General features: G+C 35.6%; 1 protein-coding gene and 1 pseudogene across 2 annotated transcripts in view; both read right to left on the bottom strand.

Moving 5' to 3' along the window:
• The window catches only part of CEP85L (centrosomal protein 85L), a 176,697-nt gene that overhangs the window by 23,243 nt on the left and 130,024 nt on the right, over window positions 1-23,430 (bottom strand). For both annotated transcript variants that reach the window (XM_036121240.2, XM_036121238.2), the window contains exons 7-10: window positions 17,744-17,896; window positions 15,430-15,584; window positions 10,814-10,931; window positions 10,242-10,292 (exon numbers count right to left, since the gene is read on the bottom strand). In XM_036121240.2, the coding sequence (XP_035977133.2) occupies window positions 10,242-10,292; window positions 10,814-10,931; window positions 15,430-15,584; window positions 17,744-17,896 (477 nt within the window). The remainder of the gene's footprint in view (window positions 1-10,241; window positions 10,293-10,813; window positions 10,932-15,429; window positions 15,585-17,743; window positions 17,897-23,430) is intronic.
• On the bottom strand, window positions 22,496-23,225 carry LOC144378961 (ATP synthase F(0) complex subunit j, mitochondrial pseudogene; annotated as a pseudogene).

Here is a 23,430-nt window from a genome sequence, read left to right as displayed (position 1 = left end):
TTGGAAGCTAAAGACCACTCTGCTCAAGAATGTTTGGGTTAACCAGGAAATCAAAGAAGAACTTAAACAATTCATGGAAACCAATGAGAATGAAAACACATCGGTCCAAAACCTATGGGATACTGCAAAGGCGGTCCTAAGGGGGAAATACATAGCCATCCAAGCCTCATTCAAAAAAGAAAAATCCTGAATTCACCAACTAACTCTACACCTTAAAGAAATAGAGAAAAACAACAAATGATGCCTAAGCCATGCATCAGAAGAGAAATAATTAAAATTAGAGCAGAGATCAATGAATTAGAAACCAGAAACACAGTAGATCAGATCAATGAAACTAGAAGTTGGTTCTTTGAAAGAATTAATAAGATCGATAAACCACTGGCTAGACTTATCCAAAAGAAAAGAGAAAGGACCCAAATTAATAAAATTATGAATGAAAGGGGAGAGATCACGACTAGCACCAAGGAAATAGAAACAATTATTAGAAATTATTATCAACAACTATATGCCAATAAACTGAGCAATCTGGATGAAATGGAGGCCTTCCTGGAAACCTATAAGCTGCCAAGACTGAAACAGGAAGAAATTGACAACCTGAATAGGCCAATAACCAGTAATGAGATTGAAGCAGTAATCAAAAACCTCCCAAAAAACAAGAGTCCAGGGCCTGATGGATTCCCTGGGGAATTCTACCAAACATTCAAAGAAGAAATAATACCTATTCTACTGAAGCTGTTTCAAAAAATAGAAACAGAGGGAAAGCTTCCAGACTCATTCTATGAGGCCAGCATTACCTTAATCCCCAAACCAGGCAAAGACCCCATCAAAAAGGAGAATTTCAGACTGATATCCCTGATGAATATGGATTCCAAAATCCTCAACAAAATCCTAGCTAATAGGATCCAACAATACATTAAAAGGATCATCCACCATGACCAAGTGGGATTTATCCCCGGGATGCAAGGGTGGTTCAACATTCACAAATCAGTGTGATAGAACACATTAATAAGAGGAGAGAGAAGAACCAAATGGTCCTCTCAATCGATGCAAAAAAAGCATTTGACAAAATACAGCATCCTTTCCTGATTAAAACTCTTCAGAGTATAGGGATAGAGGGAACATTCCTCAAGTTCATAAAATCCATCTATGAAAAACCCACAGTGAATATCATCCTCAATGGGGAAAAGCTGAGAGCCTTTCCCTTAAGAGCAGGAACACGTCAAGGATGCCCACTCTCGCCACTGTTGTTCAACATAGTACTAGAAGTCCTAGCAACAACAATCAGACAACAAAAAGAAATAAAAGGTATTCAAATTGGCAAAGAAGAAGTCAAACTCTCTCTTTTCGCAGATGACAAGATACTTTATGTGGAAAACCCAAAAGACTCCACCCCCAAATTACTAGAACTCATACAGCAATTCAGTAATGTGGCAGGATACAAAATCAATGCACAGAAATCAGTTGCTTTCTTATACACTAACAACGCAACTGTAGAATGAGAAATTAGAGAAACTATTCCATTTACAATAGCACCAAAAACCATAAGATACCTCGGAATAAACCTAACCAAAGAGGTAAAGGATCTATACTCTAGGAACTACAGAACACTCATGAAAGAAATTGAAGAAGACACAAAAAGATGGAAAAACATTCCATGCTCATGGATCGGAAGAATAAACATCGTTAAAATGTCTATGCTACCGAGAGTAATCTATACCTTCAATGCCATCCCGATCAAAATTCCAATGACATTTTTCAAAGTGCTGAAACAAACAATCCTAAAATTTGTATGGAATCAGAAAAGACCCCGAATCGCCAAGGAAATGTTGAAAAAGAAAAACAAAGCTGGGGGCATCACGTTGCCCGATTTCAAGCTATATTACAAAGCTGTGATCACCAAGACAGCATGGTACTGGCACAAAAACAGACATATAGACCAATGGAACAGAACAGAGAACCCAGATATGGACCCTCAACTCTATGGTCAAATAATCTTCGACAAAGCAGGAAAAAATATGCAATGGAAAAAAGTCTCTTCAATAAATGGTGCTGCGAAAACTGGACAGCCACATGCAGAAGAATGAAACTCGCCATTCTCTAACACCATACACAAAGATAAACTCAAAATGGTTGAAAGACCTCAATGTGAGACGGGAATCCATCAAAATCCTAGAGGAGAACATAGGCAGTAACCTCTATGACACTGGCCACAGCAACTTCTTTCAAGATACATCTCCAAAAGCTAGTGAAACAAAAGCAAAAATGAACTTTTGGGACTTCATCAAGATAAAAAGCTTCTGCAGAGCAAAGGAAACAGTCAACAAAACAAAGAGGCAACCCACAGAATGGGAGAAGGTATCTGCAAATGACACTACAGATAAAGGGCTGGTATCCAAGATCTATAAAGAACTTCTCAAACTCAACACCCAAAAATCAAATAATCAAGTCAAAAAATGGGCAGAAGACATGAAAAGACACTTCTCTGAAGAAGACATACAAATGGCTAACAGACACATGAAAAAATGTTCATCATCATTAGCCATCAGGGAAATTCAAATCAAAACCACACTGAGATACCACCTTACACCAGTTAGAATGGCAAAAATGGACAGGGAAAGAAACAACAAATGTTGGAGAGGATGTGGAGAAAGGGGAACCCTCTTACACTGTTGGTGGGAATGCAAGTTGGTACAGCCACTTTGGAAAACAGTGTGGAGGTGCCTCAAAAAATTAAAAATAGAGCTAACCTATGACCCAGCCATTGCACTCCTGGGTATTTACCCCAAAGACAAAGATGTAGTGAAAAGAAGGGCCATATGCACCCCAGTGTTCATAGCAGCAATGTCTGCAATAGCCAAACTGTGGAAAGAGCCGAGATGCCCTTCAACAGATGAATGGATAAAGAAGATGTGGTCCATATATACAATGGAATATTACTCAGCCATTAGAAAGGATGAACACCCAACTTTTACATCAACATGGATGGGACTGGAGGAGATTATGCTAAGTGAAATAAGTCAAGCAGAGAAAGTCAACTATCATATGGTTTCACTTATTTGTGGAACATAAGGAATAGCATGGAGGACATTAAGAGAAGGAAGGGAAAAATGAAGGGGGGGAAATCGGAGGGAGAGATGAACCATGAGAGACTATGGACTCTGAGAAACAAACAGGGTTTTAGAGGGGAGGTGGGTGGGGAGATGGGTTAGCCCAGTGATGGGTAAGGAGGGCACATACTGCATGGAGCACTGGGTGTTATACGAAAACAATGGATCATGGATCACCACATCAAAAACTAATGATGTATTGTATGGTAACTAACATAACATAATAAAATTAAACTAAAAAAACAAATAAAATAAAATAAAATAAAGGACCTGAATTCATCTGCAACAGACTGTGAAGTTCAAGCCTTAGGGCACTCGCAAAAGCTGAAGAGATCTATCAAAATACCATCAACATTTTTCACAGAGCTGGAACAAACAATACTAAAATTTGTATGGAACAAGAAAAGACCCCAAATAGCCAGAGGAATGTTGAAAAAGAAAACCAAAGCTGGTGGCATCACAATTCTGGACTTGAAGCTCTATTACAAAGCTGTAATCACGAAGACAGTATGGTACTGGGACAAAAAGAGAGATATAGATCAATGGAACAGAATAGAGTACCCAGAAATGGACCCTCAACTCTAAGGTCAACTAATCTTCAACAAAGCAGGAAAGAATATTTAATGGAAAAAAGACAGTCTCTTCAACAAATGTTGGGAAAATTGGACAGCCACATGCAGAAGAATGAACCTGGACCACTTTCTTACACCACACACAAAAATAGACTCAAAATGGATGAAAGACCTAAACGTGAGACAGGAATCCATCAAAATTCTAGAGAACACAGGTAGCAACGTCTTTGACTTCAGCTGCAACAACAACTTGCTAGACATGTCTCCAAAGGCAAAGAAACCAAAGCAAAAATGAACTATTGGGATTTCATCAAGAAGCTTTCACACAGCAAAGGAAACAGTCAACAAAACTAAAAGGGAACCTACAGAATGGAAGAAGATATTTGCGAATGTCTTATCAGATAAAGGGCTACTATCCAAAATCTATAAAGAACTTACCAAACTCAACACCCAAAAACCAAAAAATCCAGTCAAGAAATGGGCAGAAGACATGAACAGACATTTCTCTAAAGAATACACACAAATGGTCAACAGACACATGAAAAAAAATGCTCAACATCACTTGGCATCAGGGAAATACAAATCAAAACCACAATGAGATACCATCTCACACTGGTCAGAATGGCTAAAATTAACAACTCAGGAAACAACAGATCATGGCAAGGATGCAGAGAAAGGGGAACCCTCTTAACACTGTTGGTAGGAATGCAAACTGGTGCAGCCACTCTGGGAAACAGTATGGAGGTTCCTCAAAAAGTTAAAAATAGAGCTACCTTATGACACAGCAATTGCACTCCTAGGCATTTACCCAAAGGATACAAACATAGTATTTGAAGGGGCACCTGCACCCCAATGTTTATAGCAGCAATGTCCACAATACCCAAACTATGGAAAGAGCCCAGATGTCCATCAACAGATGAATGGATAAAGAAGATGTAGTGTGTGTTTGTCTGTATACACACATACATACACACACACACACACACACACACACACACACACACACACGATGGAATACTACCCAGCCATCAAAAAGAATGAAATCTTGCCATTTGCAATGACATGGATGGAACTAGAGGGTATTATGCTAAGCAAAATAAGTCAGAGAAAGACAAATACCAATGCTTTCACTCATCTGTGGAATTTCAGAAAAAAAAAAAACTGATGAACATGGGAAGGCAAGGAAAAATAAAGTAAGATGAAAACAGAGAGGGAGGCAAACCATAAGAGACTCTTAACTCTAGAAACAAACAGGGTTGCTGGAGCGGAGGTGGGTGGGAGGATGGGGTAAGGGCATTAAGGTGATGGGCATTAAGGAGGGCACTTGAAGTACTGAGCACCGGGTGTTGTATGCAACTGATGAATCACTAAATTGTACCTCTGAAACTAATAATACAGTATATGTTAATTAAATTAAATTTAAATAAAAAATTAAATAAATTTATACTTTATAAAAAACCAAAAAACAAAATAGTAGAGGTTGTGGCAAAAAGCATTTGGCAAGAAACTGTTAAGATTCATTGAAGGTATAGGCTAACCTACTGGCTGGCTAGATTCCTAGAGAGAAAAAGTGAAAGAGACACCTGGGAAAAGCACTCTCAGGAACAGAAAAAAATCTCAAACATTAACCTAAGGAGTTTTTCCTTCGGAGGAACCAGAACACATCAGTCTGTGAAGCAATTTATACCACAGGGCATTACTGAAAGCAACGGAATAATCAGCTGGCAATTAATGGAGCTTAACTGATGGCGTGGTCAGAGAAAGAGTCACAGAAGATCACATATTATACGAGATGTCTAAAATAGGCATATCTGTAGAGACAGGAAGTAGATTAGTGATTGCTTATGGATGGGGAGAGAACAGGGTTCAAGGGAATGCTATAGCTAAAGGGTAAGGGGTTTATGAGGTGATAAAAAGGTTCCAGAATTGACTGTGGTCTTAGTTCCATATATCTGAGTATACTAAAAATTACTGAATTGTATACTTTAAATGTGTGAATTGCAGGGTATGTGAATTATATCTCAATAGAGCTGTTATTTAAAAATCAGCACAATGTAAAACAGTTTAAATGTGTCAGGAACACACCCAGGTTTCTCAGAACTAACTCCTCCCCCTTTTTTTTCTCTTAAATCTCAGTCTTCCCAGTCAATTCCTACTTTTGGTGAATGAGCCCCCTGAGGACCCTGACGGCACTTCCCAATGGCTCCAGAATGAGGATACTGCCAGGCTAAGGAAGAACTGCCTGGAGAACTTGTTAATAATGTATATTTCAAGCGTCATGTCAGAGATACTGAGTCATCAGGTTCACAACTGGGCCCAGAAACTTGTATTTTAAAAATCATCCCAAATACTTTAAATGTTCATACAGGTTTGGTGACAATTCATGGCAGATAACATGCTCCAGAACATTCTTTCTTGATTCAACTGACCTGACTCCCTTTCCTGCCTCTGCATTCCCCACCTCAGACACAAAGAACTAACTTTTCAGAAGTTAAATCCACCTTTTAGATACATTTTCTAACATTTTAATTAAGCAACAACTATACTGTGTCTATAACAGGCCTACATGTACATTAAGGACTTCTTATAAATACAAACACTGGAGAGAAAGCTCATTTTTAAAAAAGTTACTTTTCCTTTGATAGAAGACCTTTTCTTGGCTGCTAGGTTCTTTCAAAAATTATTAATTTCTGATAAGAATATTTTTAGGTTTTCGTGCATTATAAAACAATTTCACAAAGGTAAAACTTTTAAAAATTAAAAAAAAACTAAGCAGAAAGAACTTCATGTCAGGACACATCACAAAACTAAGATAACAAAAATAGGAAATAAACATCACACAATAATAATGTGAAAACATTAAATCAACTTATTTAGGTTAAAGCAAAGTTAAATTCTATTTATAAGACATTTTAATGGCTTATGATTCATCTTCCCACTATTTCTACTGAGAAAACCTGCTGGATGAAGGCTTTAAGAGAGACTTGCTAAAAATTGGAATAAAATCTTTGGAGGCTATGAAAACATCTCTTCAAGTGTTATAAATAGAACAGACTGTTACAGTTTTGAGATTGGAGGTTTCTAATCATTATGCTTTGAAAGTGAACAGTCTTAATGACCTTTAAAGCATCATTGTGTATTTTATGACATTATGATCATTCATTGATAGCTGTCAACTTAGAAAGGCCATTTAAATGCAAAAGTTCTTTCAACAAGGAAACAATTTTAGTATGTTAGGGAAAACAGAGTGCACCTAATAAACTTTTTTACTCTGTATCTCCTCTGCCAAAAGCTTATAATGGTTCCATACAATGATAACAGCTCACTGGAAACAGGATTATGTAACTAAAATATGCTTTTAAGCAATAAATAGGAAGGAAGGCAATGCCCAATGAAGAACTCATTCACATTCTGACTGAAGCCACATTTATGGAAATGATGGGGAATGTTCTATTGCAAAATGTCTTTTTATATTGTATACTGACAGAAGAAAAACCTGTAGCAGAAGAAGCCAGTTTAGCTACACTGGTTTCGTAAATGTAAACACAGGCATTATTTCTAAAGGATCAATGAATAAACAAGTTATTCATGCCAGTTAACAATGTCCTCTTGTCAGGTGAACAAAACAGTAGATAAATCTGTATTTTTTATAACATTGAACTCAATTTCAAAATCAGTGTATACTTTTACATGAAGTACTACTTTTCTATATTCAACAACAAAGACAACATAACTAGAAGACTCCCGAACTTCCAGAGCTGTAAACCAATAAATCTGCCCTTGGCCTAAATCAGGTACATATTTATTTGACTTCTGGTACAAGGGTGGTAAGCCACAGTTGTATTGTAAATATAGCGCTTTCACTCTGGAACAATGCCTTATTTTTATCTCTTATAAATTGGACATAAAATGAACACGGCAAGGGATTTTATTTTTTTTCTTAAGTCACAAAACGTAAACTGTAAGAATAACTTGCTTATACCCAAGGCAATGCAATACTCCAAAAGTCAACCAAATGAACTTTGAACAAATTTGGTCTTCTCAATAGTTTGCAGGGACATAAGCAGTGAAAATTCTAATAATACTACAATTGTTTTGTCTATTAAACCTTCTAAAACGGAACAACTTCCTGGCAGTGTGGAGGAACAAAGAATACGCAAACTGTAATAGCAGTGAAATTTTACAACAGGTTTAATACTGTACTGACAGCGAAAATGCATCCCTCATGTTAAAAAATGTTGGAAAGCTCTCTGCTATCACTCATTATAAGGTATTTTGTGTTGCTTTGGCTATGCGAAGGAATTTGAAGAAATTAAAAGCAGAGCTATAGCATATAGGAAGGACATCATAATCTACAGAGGAGTAAGGCTGGTCATTCCTTACATAAGCAGATGGGGGGGAAAACTAGGCAGCTTTAAATAATTAGTAATTGAAGGGAACTGCTCTATTATGTGTATCGACTTGATAATAAGCCCATTAACTGTGGTACAAAACAACAAGAATACTTTTTCAAACCAAAGTGTTCTCTTTAGGATTCTCTCTGTGGTTTCCAATGCTAGGTAAAAAATTGGTAACCATTTTTTTAGAATAGGCAATATTTTCAGATGGGGGTTTACAGAGTATACATCTTTTATATTCATCACAACCAACCAAATAAAAAACCTAGCTTTTTTAACTGTGAAGGGCCAAAAAATAAAAAGTTTTAACAAGGAACATTAAGCAAAAAATTTTCTTACCATTTTAGGCATATTTGTCTCCATCTATAATTTTCTATTCAAATAATATCTTGATAAATATAGCTAACATGGCCAGTTATTAACATTTGCTACCTGCTCTGTTAGCAAACCATATACTAGATGTATAGCCTAGATAGACGGCCAGAATGACTTAGATACCCATTGCTTCAAAACATAAGACAACAGAATTAATGAGTTTAATTTGAAATTTTTAACTTGAAATGTTTACACAAACATTTAAAATCAAAGAATAGAATGGCATATAAATTACATATTCTTCTACATATTGATACAAATATATCCTGATAATCTATAATGTGAGATATAGTATGTGATAAATTAATAAAATCTTACAAGTCTTATCCACCAAAATTTCAGTACCAAAGGACAATGCTGACTGTCCTTAATTTGCATTGAGGATAACTTTTATTTGAATGATTTCTCGGAAAATGTTACCAAGTGAAATATAAATTTCTTTTATTATGGTCTGTAATGAGTCAGATAATAATTGCTGAGGGAACTTAACCATTTTGTGATTCAAATGGCTTGTAGAACAACTGAAGTTATGTCTATAGGAATACAGATTAAAGAGTATAACCTCCGTGAACCAATACAGCAGGGCCACACACTTGTTGAATTGGCCTAGTATTTGATTAAAATGATAAATCACTTAATATGGCCAAAAGACAATCCAAGCAGACTGTCTATAATTCTGACACTTAAACCATTTATCTTTTTTATTTTTTACTTCCTAAAAATGGAAGGTATTTTAGGAGGTATAAAAATAAGAAAATTATTCAGCAAAATATGTCCAGTGGCTTTCCATCATACACAGAATAAAATACAAAGACATCTACCCCTATGTGATCTAGCCCCAGGCTACTTTCCACCATCACCTTTCCACCACTCTACCTCACCATCATGCACTTCAGACTAGCAGCCTTCTTGCTGGTCTTGGAGTACACCAGGCACCCCAGGGCAATGGTGACTCTCTTTGCCTGGAATGCCCTTCCCTTGGTTATCTTCATCCAGATCTCTGTTCAGATATTACTTCCCCAGTAAAAACTTCATGGCCACTGTATTTAATAAAGCACTGTCTGTCATTGCTCTCTACCCTACTTTTTTAATACTACATATCATTCCTTGACATTGTATCTTCATTTTGTCCATCTCACCCCACTAGAATGGCTAAAGACTTGCTCTGTTCAATGATGAATCTCCAGTGCCAAAAACAGTGCCTGGCACACATCTAGGTGCTCAGTAAGTATCTGGCAAATTGATAAAAAAATGAAAACACATTTAATCCACAAATTCTTGTTGCACATTATGAATCAGACACTCTAAGCTCTAGATACCCATATGATCTACCATAGTCTCTCCTCTTAAGAAACTAAGCAGGAGGTAAAAACACAAATACAAAAACAACATGTTATACTTGGATAACATACAAAGAATAATACACAGAATTATTAGGAACAAGAGAAGTGTTACGGCCAGTCACAATGGACTAAAAACAGTCCATTGTCTTTAATAAGTAGATCACTGATGACCTTAACCAAATATGTCCTCAGCAGGAGACTATACCCAGTTAAAAACAAGTGAGGTAAGGAAAAGAGAACAATTTCAAGATTTTTTGAATAACTGATTTAACAAGCAGCATTTTCATTCTAAAAATGTAAAAGATTAATATTAAAGAATTTGCAACTTCAAGTGCTATTAATCTTTTCATATAAATACATATATGCTTTAGTATTTTCTAGGTTATACAGCCATTAAGAGTAAATCAGCATACAGCTAAGTCAAAATATGCACAAAACATTCCTTACCTGAATTTCTACAATCATTCTTTCAATCTCATCTTGTTGGCTGTCTATTATCTAAAACACAGGAAACAGATCAGCGTGAATCAAAATTTTTTCCATTGCTTTTTAAAAGTACCAATATTTTAAGAAAACAAAAGCATAGGAAATAATGAATTTATCTTTTAAAAATCAGGGTTTGATTTTTTTTTTTTTTTACAAAAGTATTCATACCAAGTATCCTTTAAATAGACATAGGATTTAGATCACACATACATAAAACTGCAAAAGTCTTCCTCTGGTTCTTGATAAAACTCTGCAATTTATAAAAATAACTTTGAAACAGACATTCAATAATTTAGGAAGGAAAAGATATCCTTTCATTTTGCTAAAAAGTAATATAATTTCCTTAGTTTGGCTTTTACGAAAATTTAAATTATTTAAATTTACTTAAAGTGTCACTTTCTTTCCAAATAAAAAGTTCAAACTAAGCTATTATTACCAAAAATATAAAATAAAATAGCTGTAACTTATTTATCTATACACACTCATCCAACATAATATAGATTTCACATTTATTATCAAAGACACGAACTGACCTTACTAGCACTCTCATTTTGTTCTCTCAGATTATCATTTTCATTCTGAAGCTGTTTTGCATCTAACATGGGAAGGCGAATTCCATCTTCAAGGCATCTTTCTACTTTTTGCTGCAAGCTGTATGTTTTAGAAAGACAATTAGATAAAGAAAATCCACTCTGTGCTGATTTTGGTAGATGACTTCAACATAAATGAAGTCCCTTCTTAGGGTCGACAGTATTTTTTAATCAGGCAATAATCGAGACCTACAGCCTACATGAATACACTTGAGTACCTACATTTCATACAAGTAAGAAATATAATGGAAGCTGATCACCTTTTCAGAAATGGCAGATTTGAGATCAGAATCAAAAGTTGCTTAGTATGTGACATCCTTAGGCCCTAATGAAGTTCCTCATGACCCTAATGTGAGCTCTGCAATCTAAATCCTGTTCTTTCCTTCTCCCCCAAAAGCAGAGTTCCTTGATTAAGATGAATGTGTTAGGGAACCCAAGAATAAGGACACATGTCTTTTACCTTCATTCTGAGCTCAGCAAAAGTTTGTTCATAAGGACAGTTGTTGCTAAAACCAGTAGAATTACATTTCTCCTTCATTAGTAAGAGCAGCAATCTATTTACTACTTTACCTAATAGTTTCTCATGCTATTCATGGCACAGAGTTGCAATGCAGAAGAGGAAACAACAAAAGGAAGCCCTTCTGGTACATTATATATAAAAGATTAAAAGGTGTTAGTCTTGAGAAAGAAAGAATAGTCATGTTTTGGTTAAAAGGAACTACGCCATTAACAATAATGACCAAAATCAAAACAGAAAGACACTTAGGAATAGTTCTACTCTAGATTATAATATTCAAGAGCTGCAGACTTCCTATAGTTGGGGTTTTGTTATTTTCATTGTCTTTCTTCTTTCAAATATTATGGCTTTCCTGTGCTTTCTCTCTCTTTCAAAAAAAAAAGTTAAAGAAATGCCATATCTAGATTCTGGATAAAGAATTGACAATCTTAAAAAAAAAAAAAAAAAGAACTGGCAGTCTAACATGGCACAATAAGGGCTTCCAATATGTTAATAAATAATGGCACCAGAGAAGTTTTTTATGTATTATGAATGCAGTGTACTGCTTTGTAATGTTTTTACTTATCATAGAAGTATTTGCTTTTTCAGTCTAAAAGTGAAAAATACATCATTTCTATTTCAGAGTAAGTTTTTTCCCCTCAATTCAGGGACAAGACACTACTTCTACGTATTTATAACATTCCAAGAGAAATAAATTATATTAAAACTATTTAGGTCTTTTAAAAAATGAACCAGCTATGAGAAGGGAACAGTGTACTCTGTAATGAAAAAATACCATACAAGTCTTCTTTCACATACACATTCTCATTTATGTTACGAAGCATGCTCACTTAGAAAAGTAATCTCTTGAATAGTGAAGGTATCGACTATTGCATTATTAGGGACCCCATCCATATATTTTGCTTCCATTTTTATTTCTAATGGAAAATTTTAATCTGACTTTTAAATACCAGAAGTTCTTATATATATTCATAAAGCAATTAACTTAGAAATATTATATAGGCACAGATAAATGTAATATAATTCACAGTCACATGTACATCTGAAGTTCTTCTGGAACCAAGGAATACTTTATCATATAGCTGAGGAAGCTGAAATAACACCCCAACCCCCACAGTCAAGTGACACCAGAGCCATGTAAGTACTGAAGAATTACAGAAGACCTTCTTTGGTCCTTTACATCTATTTGAATTCAAGAGAAATTTTCTGGGATGCTGTCATATCAGAGAGTATTGAGGTAAAGAAATGAAACATGGATTCTGAAATGCACTGTACTAAGTCTTTCTAATCAACAGTACTAGGCTCAATGTTCTCTAAAAACCTAATGAAAGAGAAAATCTAAATAAAAAAAGAGAAGGTATAATATATTAAATATGTAAAAGCACACAATGGAGCAAAACAAACATTCAAATTATTTTCAGGTGTTTCCAATTCTGTTCATAAAATGGCACAGCTTGAGGTGTGATCAAAATGCCCCATAAAAGAGAACAGATAAATTACCTCTTCTCACTTCAGCTAAGATGAAAGAAAAAGAATATATGGTTGAGTAAGTGGAGGTGAGGAAGCTGTTTTGAGACTAGACAATAGAATATAAGATGTGGAGTTATGGAAAGGAAATTTAAAGAATAAGAATAAGAAAGCAGAAAATAAGGCGAAAATAAAAGTAAAGTTAAAAGTATATGAATTGGGGCGCCTGGGTGGCTCAGTCGTTAAGCGTCTGCCTTCGGCTCAGGTCATGATCCCAGGGTCCTGGGATCGAGCCCCGCATCGGGCTCCCTGCTCCGCGGGAGGCCTGCTTCTCCCTCTCCCACTCCCCCTGCTTGTGTTCCCTCTCTCGCTGTCTCTCTCTGTCAAATAAATAAATAAAATCTTTAAAAAAAAAAAAAAAGTATATGAATTTTTTGCAGCTAAGATTAGAAACCCTGAAAGACTAAATTGTCCCAGAATCAGAGGTTTTCTGTACTGAAATCTAAGGAAAACAGTAGACGAGGCATATATAAAACTTTCAAAGTAGTAAAGCAATATTAACGTGGAATTATCAGATGGATTTTGATTAGAATTACACACAATTGGTAAAAGCATGAAGAGTATATTTCTTAAATTTAGTTTTGTTGCTTTATTGTCTTATTCTTCTGGATAGTTTTATCTATTAATAGTTGATTATCTATTAAGGTTTAAGTTTTATAAAACAGAGGGCGCCTGGGTGGCTCAGTCGTTAAGCGTCTGCCTTCGGCTCAGGTCATGATCCCAGGGTCCTGGGATCGAGCCCCGCATCGGGCTCCCTGCTCCGCGGGAGGCCTGCTTCTCCCTCTCCCACTCCCCCTGCTTGTGTTCCCTCTCTCGCTGTCTCTCTCTGTCAAATAAATAAATAAAATCTTTAAAAAAAAAAAAAAAGTATATGAATTTTTTGCAGCTAAGATTAGAAACCCTGAAAGACTAAATTGTCCCAGAATCAGAGGTTTTCTGTACTGAAATCTAAGGAAAACAGTAGACGAGGCATATATAAAACTTTCAAAGTAGTAAAGCAATATTAACGTGGAATTATCAGATGGATTTTGATTAGAATTACACACAATTGGTAAAAGCATGAAGAGTATATTTCTTAAATTTAGTTTTGTTGCTTTATTGTCTTATTCTTCTGGATAGTTTTATCTATTAATAGTTGATTATCTATTAAGGTTTAAGTTTTATAAAACAGAGGGCGCCTGGGTGGCTCAGTCGTTAAGCGTCTGCCTTCGGCTCAGGTCATGATCCCAGGGTCCTGGGATCGAGCCCCGCATCGGGCTCCCTGCTCCGCGGGAGGCCTGCTTCTCCCTCTCCCACTCCCCCTGCTTGTGTTCCCTCTCTCGCTGTCTCTCTCTGTCAAATAAATAAATAAAATCTTTAAAAAAAAAAAAAAAGTATATGAATTTTTTGCAGCTAAGATTAGAAACCCTGAAAGACTAAATTGTCCCAGAATCAGAGGTTTTCTGTACTGAAATCTAAGGAAAACAGTAGACGAGGCATATATAAAACTTTCAAAGTAGTAAAGCAATATTAACGTGGAATTATCAGATGGATTTTGATTAGAATTACACACAATTGGTAAAAGCATGAAGAGTATATTTCTTAAATTTAGTTTTGTTGCTTTATTGTCTTATTCTTCTGGATAGTTTTATCTATTAATAGTTGATTATCTATTAAGGTTTAAGTTTTATAAAACAGAGGGCGCCTGGGTGGCTCAGTCGTTAAGCGTCTGCCTTCGGCTCAGGTCATGATCCCAGGGTCCTGGGATCGAGTCCCACATCGGGCTCCCTGTTCGGCGGGAAGCCTGCTTCTCCCTCTCCCACTCCCCCGCTTGTGTTCCTGCTCTCGCTATCTCTCTGTCAAATAAATAAATAAAATCTTTAAAAAAAAAAAAAAAAAAAAGTTTTATAAAACAGAGAGTACATGTAGATGCATATATAACACAGTTCTCTAGGTTTTTCAGGAATCCAGTATTAATTTTCCAGCTTAAACACATTAGCTAAATGTACTAACAAGTGATATTCCCTGTCATTCTAACTGTATTAATTTAAAAGAGAAGAGTACCATGAGGCAAGATATGTGAGTAAACTTGGAAGGTACTTGGCAAAATGACCATACCTGCTGCTCTGCAGTAAGTTAAAATGGGGCCGATTACTTCACTTTAATCTGTCACGTTAAGGAGTGCGGTTTGAGTATTTGACTGCCCTCTTTATTATCTAGAATTTGTACCTATTTTTTGGCAAAGCCATCAGACTGTGTTAATACTTTCAGTTTTCAATTGGTGGGTTTTTTTTTGAGAGGGGGTAGATTTTAACTATTCTCATCTAAAACCTTTGGCAAGATGTCAGAATATTGCATTAAGATGTGAAATCACAGCCGAGACAACCTGTTTCAATGACGTAATACAGTTTTAAAGAGTACATCTTTAAGATAACAATATAGTAATAACTACAAATTAATGCATTTTAAGTGAAATGCTTTATGAGAAATATGAATAACAAAAGTAAGCATAAAAAATTACTACAGGTTTTCTTACCTCTGAACTGTAGTTACCAACTCCTTTTCTTTCTTTTTCTGGCATATTAGCTGTGCCTCTTTTTCTTGACACTGTTTTTTGATCTCTTCAAGTTTTTTTTCCATATCTAGGAGAGTCTCTTGCAAATTCTTATTTTTTTCTTCTAGAACCTGAAGCTAAGAAAATTCATAACACATAGAATATTAAATGTGTTTCTACTAGAAACTGTTATAGTGTTCTCAATTAACAGGCTTGTGGTTAAAATCACACTATACTTTATCTAGAGTATTTAATAATACTTTATTTCCTCTTTTGTGTGTAATGGGAGCTAGGAGAATGAGATTATGGAGAAAAATGGGGTCAGAAATTTCTAGAAGACAGGGGTGCCTGGGTGTTGCAGTCAGTTAAGCAACCAACTCTTGGTTTCAGTTTAGGTCATGATCTCAGGATCTTGGGATTGAGCCCAGCCTCAGGCTCTGCACTCAGTGTGGAGTCTGCTTAAGATTTTCTTCTCCCTCTGCCTCTCCCTCACCATGCTCGCTTTCTCACTCTCTAAAATAAATAAAATCTTTAAAAAAAAAAAAAAAAAAAGGAATTTCTAGAAGACAGAGAAAGGTAAATGATCTCAATTTGGGGGTATTTTTAAAATTTTATTTTTAATTATGGTAAAATATGCGTAACAAAATTTACCATCTTAACGATGTTTAAATGTACAGTTCCATAGTGTTTAAGTACATTCACACTGTTGTTCGACGAATCACCAGAACTCTTTTCATCTTGCAAAACAAACTTTATGCTCATTAACAACTCCCTTTCCAGCTCTGCCTTCAGCCTCCAGCACCACACTTTGACCTTCCGTCTCTATGAATTTGACCACTCTAGGTACTTCGTACAGTATTTATCTTTTTGTGTTTGGCTTATTTCACTTAGCACAATGTATTTAGGCTTATCCATGTTTCAGAATTTCATTCTTTTTTATATCTGAAATATATGTATGTGACATTTTATCCATTCACCCATCAGTGGAAACTTAGGTTGCCTCCACCTTTTGGCTACTGTGAATAATGTTATTATGAGCATATGTCATGTACAAACATCTGTTTGAGACTTTGCTTTCAATTCTTTTACCCAGAAGGCAAATTGATGATAATTTTTTGAGGAAACATATGGTTTTCCATAGTGGCTATACCACTTTACATTCCCACCAACAGTACACAAGGATTCTAATTTCTCCACATCGTCACCAATGCTTTGTTTTGTTGTTTTTTTTTTATATTGGTCAACCTAATGGGTATAAAGTAATATGAACACATGTTTTTATATCTATATTCCTCTCTGTTCCTGCTCATACAAACTCCTGTGGTACTTCTTTAGTTCTTTTCTGACATTATCCTCTCTTAGTCTTATAATTTATAAATTAATATAGACAGAGAATCCATTCTAGGTCTAGAGTCTATACAACAATGACACTCCACGGATTAAACCAATGATTCTCAACTGAGAGTGATTTCTTCCCCCAGGAGATACTTGGAAATGTTTATAGACATTTTTGGTTTTGGGGAGGGAGGAGGGTAGGAGCAGTGCTATTGGCATCTAGTAGGCAGAGGCCAGAAATGCTGTTAAGCATCCTTTAATGCACAGGACAGAATCCCAAATGAAAAATTATCCACCCTTGAATGTCAACAGTGCTGAGGTTGAGAATTTCATGATGAGAAAAACTGAGAAAAGACTGAAGAATAGGTTTAACAGATTTATAAATAAGATTTCAAGAAGACGGGCTTCACCAGAGTTGGCAGAAAAGACTCAAAAGACTCACCAGAGGTATTGTTAAGAAAGGAAAATGGTCAGAAGAAGTCAGAGGAGTGAATGGAGACCACAGACTAAGATGTAAGAACTTATGGAAAGGTTAAGAAGAATGAAAACAAATCAAATATCTGGAAAGATGGTTAAAAAAAAAAGGTCTTGTTGAGCTTTGGTGGATCACAGAGAATATTGGGTAAAGTCAGAACTGTGGTGCACCCATGTGTGTATGAAATGGGGCTGTTAGACTGGTTTAGAAATTACCTTTTAGAGTAGATGTTAAGTAAAAAGTTAACACAGGTTTCTTAGGAAGGTAATCATATATTAATAAGAAAGACAAACTCATGCTTAAATAAACAAAATTCTAATTGAAGTTAATCCTCAAAACAGCAATTAAACACATAGATTTAACATAATTAGCCAAACATGTAACTAAAATTTTAAATTATAAAAATTATGAAATTTCCAAAGGATCAACTTAAGAAAGTAGTAGGTTTTCATGTTATTTAAAGATGAGCATTTTAGTTCATGTTACCTGTAGACTCTGACTCTGTACATCATCTAGAGTTGGAAGATCAGCCAGATACTTTTCCAAGGTCTCAATTCTTCTCTGCTTTTCTTTGTTTTGTTCGGATTCCTTCTGGCATTTCTTTTTCAGGCTACTGATATATCTATCTCTGGTTTTAAGCTAAAGAAAAAGATTATGAATCTTCAGGGGCTTTGTGGCATTAAAAAAATAATAATAACAAAACCAACAGTTCTAGGATATAGTTAAGGCTACCACCAACTCAGGTAAGATTCACCTTAATTCATCAATTCTAAGATTCACATTTTTACAAATTTTCGTATCACTGAAGTCAAGAATTTTGAAATTTGTGTTTGTCTGCTTTTACAATTGATGGCCTCCTATACACTGCAGTGGACCAGCTAGCAGTAATGATAGTTTCTATTGCCAGCACATGAGCACACTTGGTCAAAGCTATTCCTATCTCTGTCATTTCAACCGTGTGTACATGCTGCAAATATGTGCTGAGTTTAAACGATGTTTAAATTACCTTAAAAACATTACATTATAATTTGGTGTTGAAAACAGTTACTGAGTATCCAGAAAGACAAAGAAACAGAGCCACAGGGTATAATTATAAAATCAGTGAAGCAAATACTCATTTCCGGAGAGAGGACTCCAATTCCTTATTTCTTACAAAGCTACATCCAAATGTTTTATGTGACTTAAGAAAGGAAGATACCTAACAAGCAATTAAAGCTGTTTTGTTACTAACTTGCTAAGAAATTGCTTATCATGTACTCAAGAAACACAGTCAAAGCCAGGAGAACTTACCAAAATTACCAGATACTTTGAAAGAAATAAGGGCACTAGTAAGACCAATCCATACCTCAAGGCAAGACTACTGTTAAGGTATTATGTCATAATTGAACATGCAACATATTTTCTTTCTCAAAATTACATATAATAAAGGTGTGCTGTACCACTGATGTCATTTTAGGATTGATGGAATTTGTTAATTGAACACCTACTACAGAACACATACAGTACATGATTCTAGTAAATCCCAATTTGTGTAGGTTAAACCTCAGATCTATGCACTAATTTTTTTCACATTTCTACTTGAAAAATATTATTTTTAAATTTCATATCATATATTCAAAGTTCTTTAATATTTCAGCTCAATTATAAATAATGTGTGTACTACAAATAGATACCTAAAAAGTAAACTCCAGATTCTTATTCACCTTAACTTACCATCTTCCAAAATTTAGAAACTTACAGGGTTCTAAAATATTTTTACAGCCTTTTCCCACATACACCAGGGAAAATAAGGGCCAGTAATTGGTAGTATAATGGTTTACTCTCCCAAATTTTATTAAAGCTAACACTTTGCACAATATAGTTTCTTTCATACCTTATTGAATTTTTTTCAAGTCCAATGTACAACAAATTGTATTAAAACAACTTCAATTAGAAAACCAAACCACATCTCATTTTATCTATTCATTCCATCAATAACATTAGGATCCATTTATTACCTTGGGTAAGAAGCAACGCTGGTAAAACTCAAAAATCCTATTATTTATTGGAGATTTCTCGGGATTAAAGGCCAGTGTGCTGGTGTGACAATTTGTGATCTAACAGAACTCACAGACTGTTGACCCTGATAATGACCTGCAAGACCACATAATACAATTCCCTTTTTCCCCCTTTTTCTTTTTTCACTGAAGTATAATTAATATACAGTGCTATTTTAGTTTCAGGTGTACAATATAATAATTCAACCATTCTATACATTACTCAGTACTCATCAAAATAAGTGTACTCTTGATCCCCTTTATCTTTTTACCACCCCCCCCCCCCGCGCCCCCACAGCCTCTCAGGTAACCACCAGTTTGTTCTCTGTATGAGTCTGTTTTTTGGTTTCTCTCTTTTTTATTTGTTCATTTGTTTTATTTCTTAAATTCCATGTATGAGTGAAATCATATGCTATTTGTCTTTCTCTGACTTATTTCATTTAGCATTATACTCCCATGTCCATCTGTGTTATTGTAAACAGCAAGATCTCATTCTTTTTTACAGCTGAGGAATATTCGGTGGTGTTTACATATACCACATCTTCTTTATCCATTCATTTATTGATAAACACTTGGGCTGCTTCCATATCTTGACTATTGTAAATAATGCTGCAATAAACACGGGAATGCATATATCTTTTTGAATTAGTGTTTTCATTTTCTTTGGGTAAATACCCAGTAGGGGAATTATTGGATCGTATGGTAATTCTATTTTTAATTTTTTAAGGAGCCTTCATACTGTTTTCCACAGTGGCTGCACCAATTTGCATTCCTACAGACAGTGCACAAGGGTTTTTTTTCTCCTCACCAACACTTGTTGTTTCTTACATTTTTGATTTTATCTATTCCAACAAGTGTAAGGTGATACCTCATTGTGGTTTTGATTTGAATTTCCCTGATGATTAGTGATATTTAGCATCTTTTCATATGTCTGTTGCAAATGATATACCTAATAAGGAGTTAATATCCAAAACATACAAAGAACTTACACAACTCAACTCCAAAAAACAAGTAATATGATTACAAACTATGCAGAGGATGTGAACATTTTTCTGAAAAAGACAGTAATTCCTTTTTTGAATATGAGGTCCAGAGATCTTAAGTAACTTAGCCACAAGTCACTAAGACAGAGGTGAGATTTAGATATAAATCATTTGACTGAAAGGCCAGTGTTCTTTCAATTCTTCCACACTACACACAACCAGATTTCCATAAATTCTCTAGCAACCAGCTGTGCCTGGATTCCCCATTGACAAAGCCTGCTCCTGCCTTAGCAAATGACCCTGTAAGTTACAGAAACAACTAACCAGCCTATTTTTACTAAAAGTTCCCTAATTTATTTTTAATTTTTTAAGTGTCTTAAGTGTGACACAATGATGTCCTCCAAAAGCAGCCAATGGAATAGGTTAGTCATGAGGTCTAATACTATGCAATGATGTCCTGGTTTTCTTCTTTTTCTTTGGCTGGTCAACTGTCTTTTTTGCTATCAGGTCAAGCTTGCTGCCTTTGACACAAATCTCTGCCAACACTCTCCAACTGGACACTATTTATGCTATTTGTTGACTGTAAGTTGATCACACATAATTACTGGGTCTTGGGCTTTTTCTTTTAGCCCTCTTCATTGATGAGAAGCTCTTTGTGTGTTTTTTTTAAACTTTCAAGTTTAACATGTTGATTACTAAAATCAACTCAGTAATTACCTCCAGGTAAATGAGGTATCACTAATAAATCTTTCCTATTTATAAAAGGTTAGGTTTTTCCTTTAGAGGAGATATTATTTAGTACTGAGATTATTCCTAGAAGGTAATAGGAGGGCTCTGTTTCCAGAAAAGGTTTACAAATGAATATATTTTTCATTTTAAATACAATTAGAACAAAATAGATTACTAAGGAAATGTTTTCCTCCAAGTTTTTTTTTTTTTTAAATAAATTATTATTAGAAGCAAAGCATCGGCTGTAGAATTAAACTGTCTTGACTTTTACTCCTAGCTTTGCAACAGTTTCTACCTACATGCAACCGGACAAATTACTCAACTCTTCTCCAAGCTTCAATTAGCTCATTTTTAAAAATGGGGGTACAGTATTTACACCTTAGGGTTTTTGTGAAGATTAGTTAATATTAAATGAGAAAATGTATCTAATGCACCTTCACATGCTGTCTGGCACATACAAGAAAGAACTTATCAAACAGTATAAATTCTACTGTTGTTATTATCACATTAAATGTTTTTCTGTTGTAGTATCAGTCTTGATCAGGATAACAGAGAGGAAATGCAGCAGGAAACAATGCAATCCAATCTCATGTGGGCCTAACATGCTGGTCAGTTGATGCATTACCCATGAGTCTATTTACTAGCATCTATACTCCCTTCAAGAATTCAAATCATCTCCCGGCCTCTGACACAAACTCTACTATCTACACCAACCTTCCTTCTTAATTTTTCTGTTCTACACATTTCCATTCTCAACTGCCTAACTCCACAGAGAGACTATTCCTCTTTTCCAAAAGTAATTCCTCCATCTTGGCATCTGTAATCAACCTTTCCCTATTTATCTCAGGAATTTGCTCTATCATACACTCCTCTGACATCTTTGATTATCTCTAATTATTCTTTCCAGAGTCTTTTGCTGGGCTTACCTCACTCTCTTTTCTTCCCTCTTGGCAAAAATGTACTTGAAAGCATTCATACATTCATTCATTCATTCATTCAATATGCCAGGCACCATGGCTGGTGCTACATATGCTACAGTGACAAACAGATCCCTGCCATCCTGGAGCTTACAGAGAAGTATTAAAACATAATGATTATTCAAAATTGTGTTAAGCACTGGAAAAACAAGAAGAAAATGCTCTAAACTTATGAAGGGAGGGGTTGGAGGAGAAAGATATTTAAGATGAGACTTGACAAAATAAATAGGTGACTGAGTAGTGGGAGAAGACAGTGAAGTATTTATCAGGCCAAGAGGAAGCTCTGTGTCAAGACTCTGAGACCAGAAACAAATCATGACCTGTTTAAGCAACTACAAGCACTGCACCATGACACAGGGTACCCAAGGGAGACTGACAGAGCCTAAGGTTACATATTTATGCAGGCTCTTTCTGGCCATGGGAAGAATTTGATTCTTATTTGATTTTATTTATTTTATTTATTTTTTTAAGATTCTATTTATTTGACAGAGAGAGACACAGCGAGAGAGGGAACACAAGCAGGGGGAGTGGGAGAGGGAGAAGCAGGCTTCCTGCTGAGCAGGGAGCCCGATGCGGGGCTAGATCCCAGGACCCCGGGATCATGACCTGAGCCGAAGGCAGACGCTTAACGACTGAGCCACCCAGGCGCCCCTGATTCTTATTTTAAAGACAACATCGAGATGGCATTGCTGGGTAATGTAAGTGAAATGACTGGATCTTCCTTTTAAAAAGGTCAGTCCTCCACACTATGAAGAATGGCCGGGAGAACGTGGAGCAACTGGCTCTCATACACTGATAGTGGAAGTGTTAAATGATACAAACACTAGAAGAACTCAGGTTTCTTTCTTTTTTTTTTTCTTTTCTTTGCATCTCACAGGTACATTTATTCATACCACAAAGGAAACCGCACTTTCACAAGTGTACAGTGATGTGCCACACTCTCATCTAATAGAGTTTACTGAAATTTACAGCCAGGGTGACATTCCATCTGATGTGTACTCCAGGTAAAGCTGGTTAATGATAAGCAGGCGCAGGACTTGAAGATTTCAAAGTTTCACTTCTTTATCATCACTCTTGATTTGATAAATGATTAAGCCCATCAACATCATTCCTACCCAAATCTCTTGGTGAACTTGGGTATAGTTGGGCTTCATAGGAATCTAAGCATTTTTAATAAGGCTTTGAAGCATCTCAGCACAGGACGACTGGCTCAGAGTGCCCCAAACCACACGGCCAACCCAGAAAGGTCACTAAATGTGCAGAATTCAGATAGTTTCTTATAAGTTAAACATTTACCCTATGAAATGTATGACTCAGAAATTCCACTCTTAGGAATTTATCCAGGAGAAATGAAAAATGTCTGGTACAAGAATGTTCATGGCAGCCTTATTCATAATTTCCCCAAAATGAAAACAATTCAAATATCCATTAACAAGAGAGTAGATACA

The sequence above is a fragment of the Halichoerus grypus genome, chromosome 9 (assembly GCF_964656455.1).
Source record: "Halichoerus grypus chromosome 9, mHalGry1.hap1.1, whole genome shotgun sequence".
In the NCBI taxonomy this organism is placed as follows: domain Eukaryota; kingdom Metazoa; phylum Chordata; class Mammalia; order Carnivora; family Phocidae; genus Halichoerus; species Halichoerus grypus.
The sequence above is the reverse complement of the archived record's forward strand: the minus strand, read 5'-3'. Positions and strand labels throughout refer to the sequence as shown.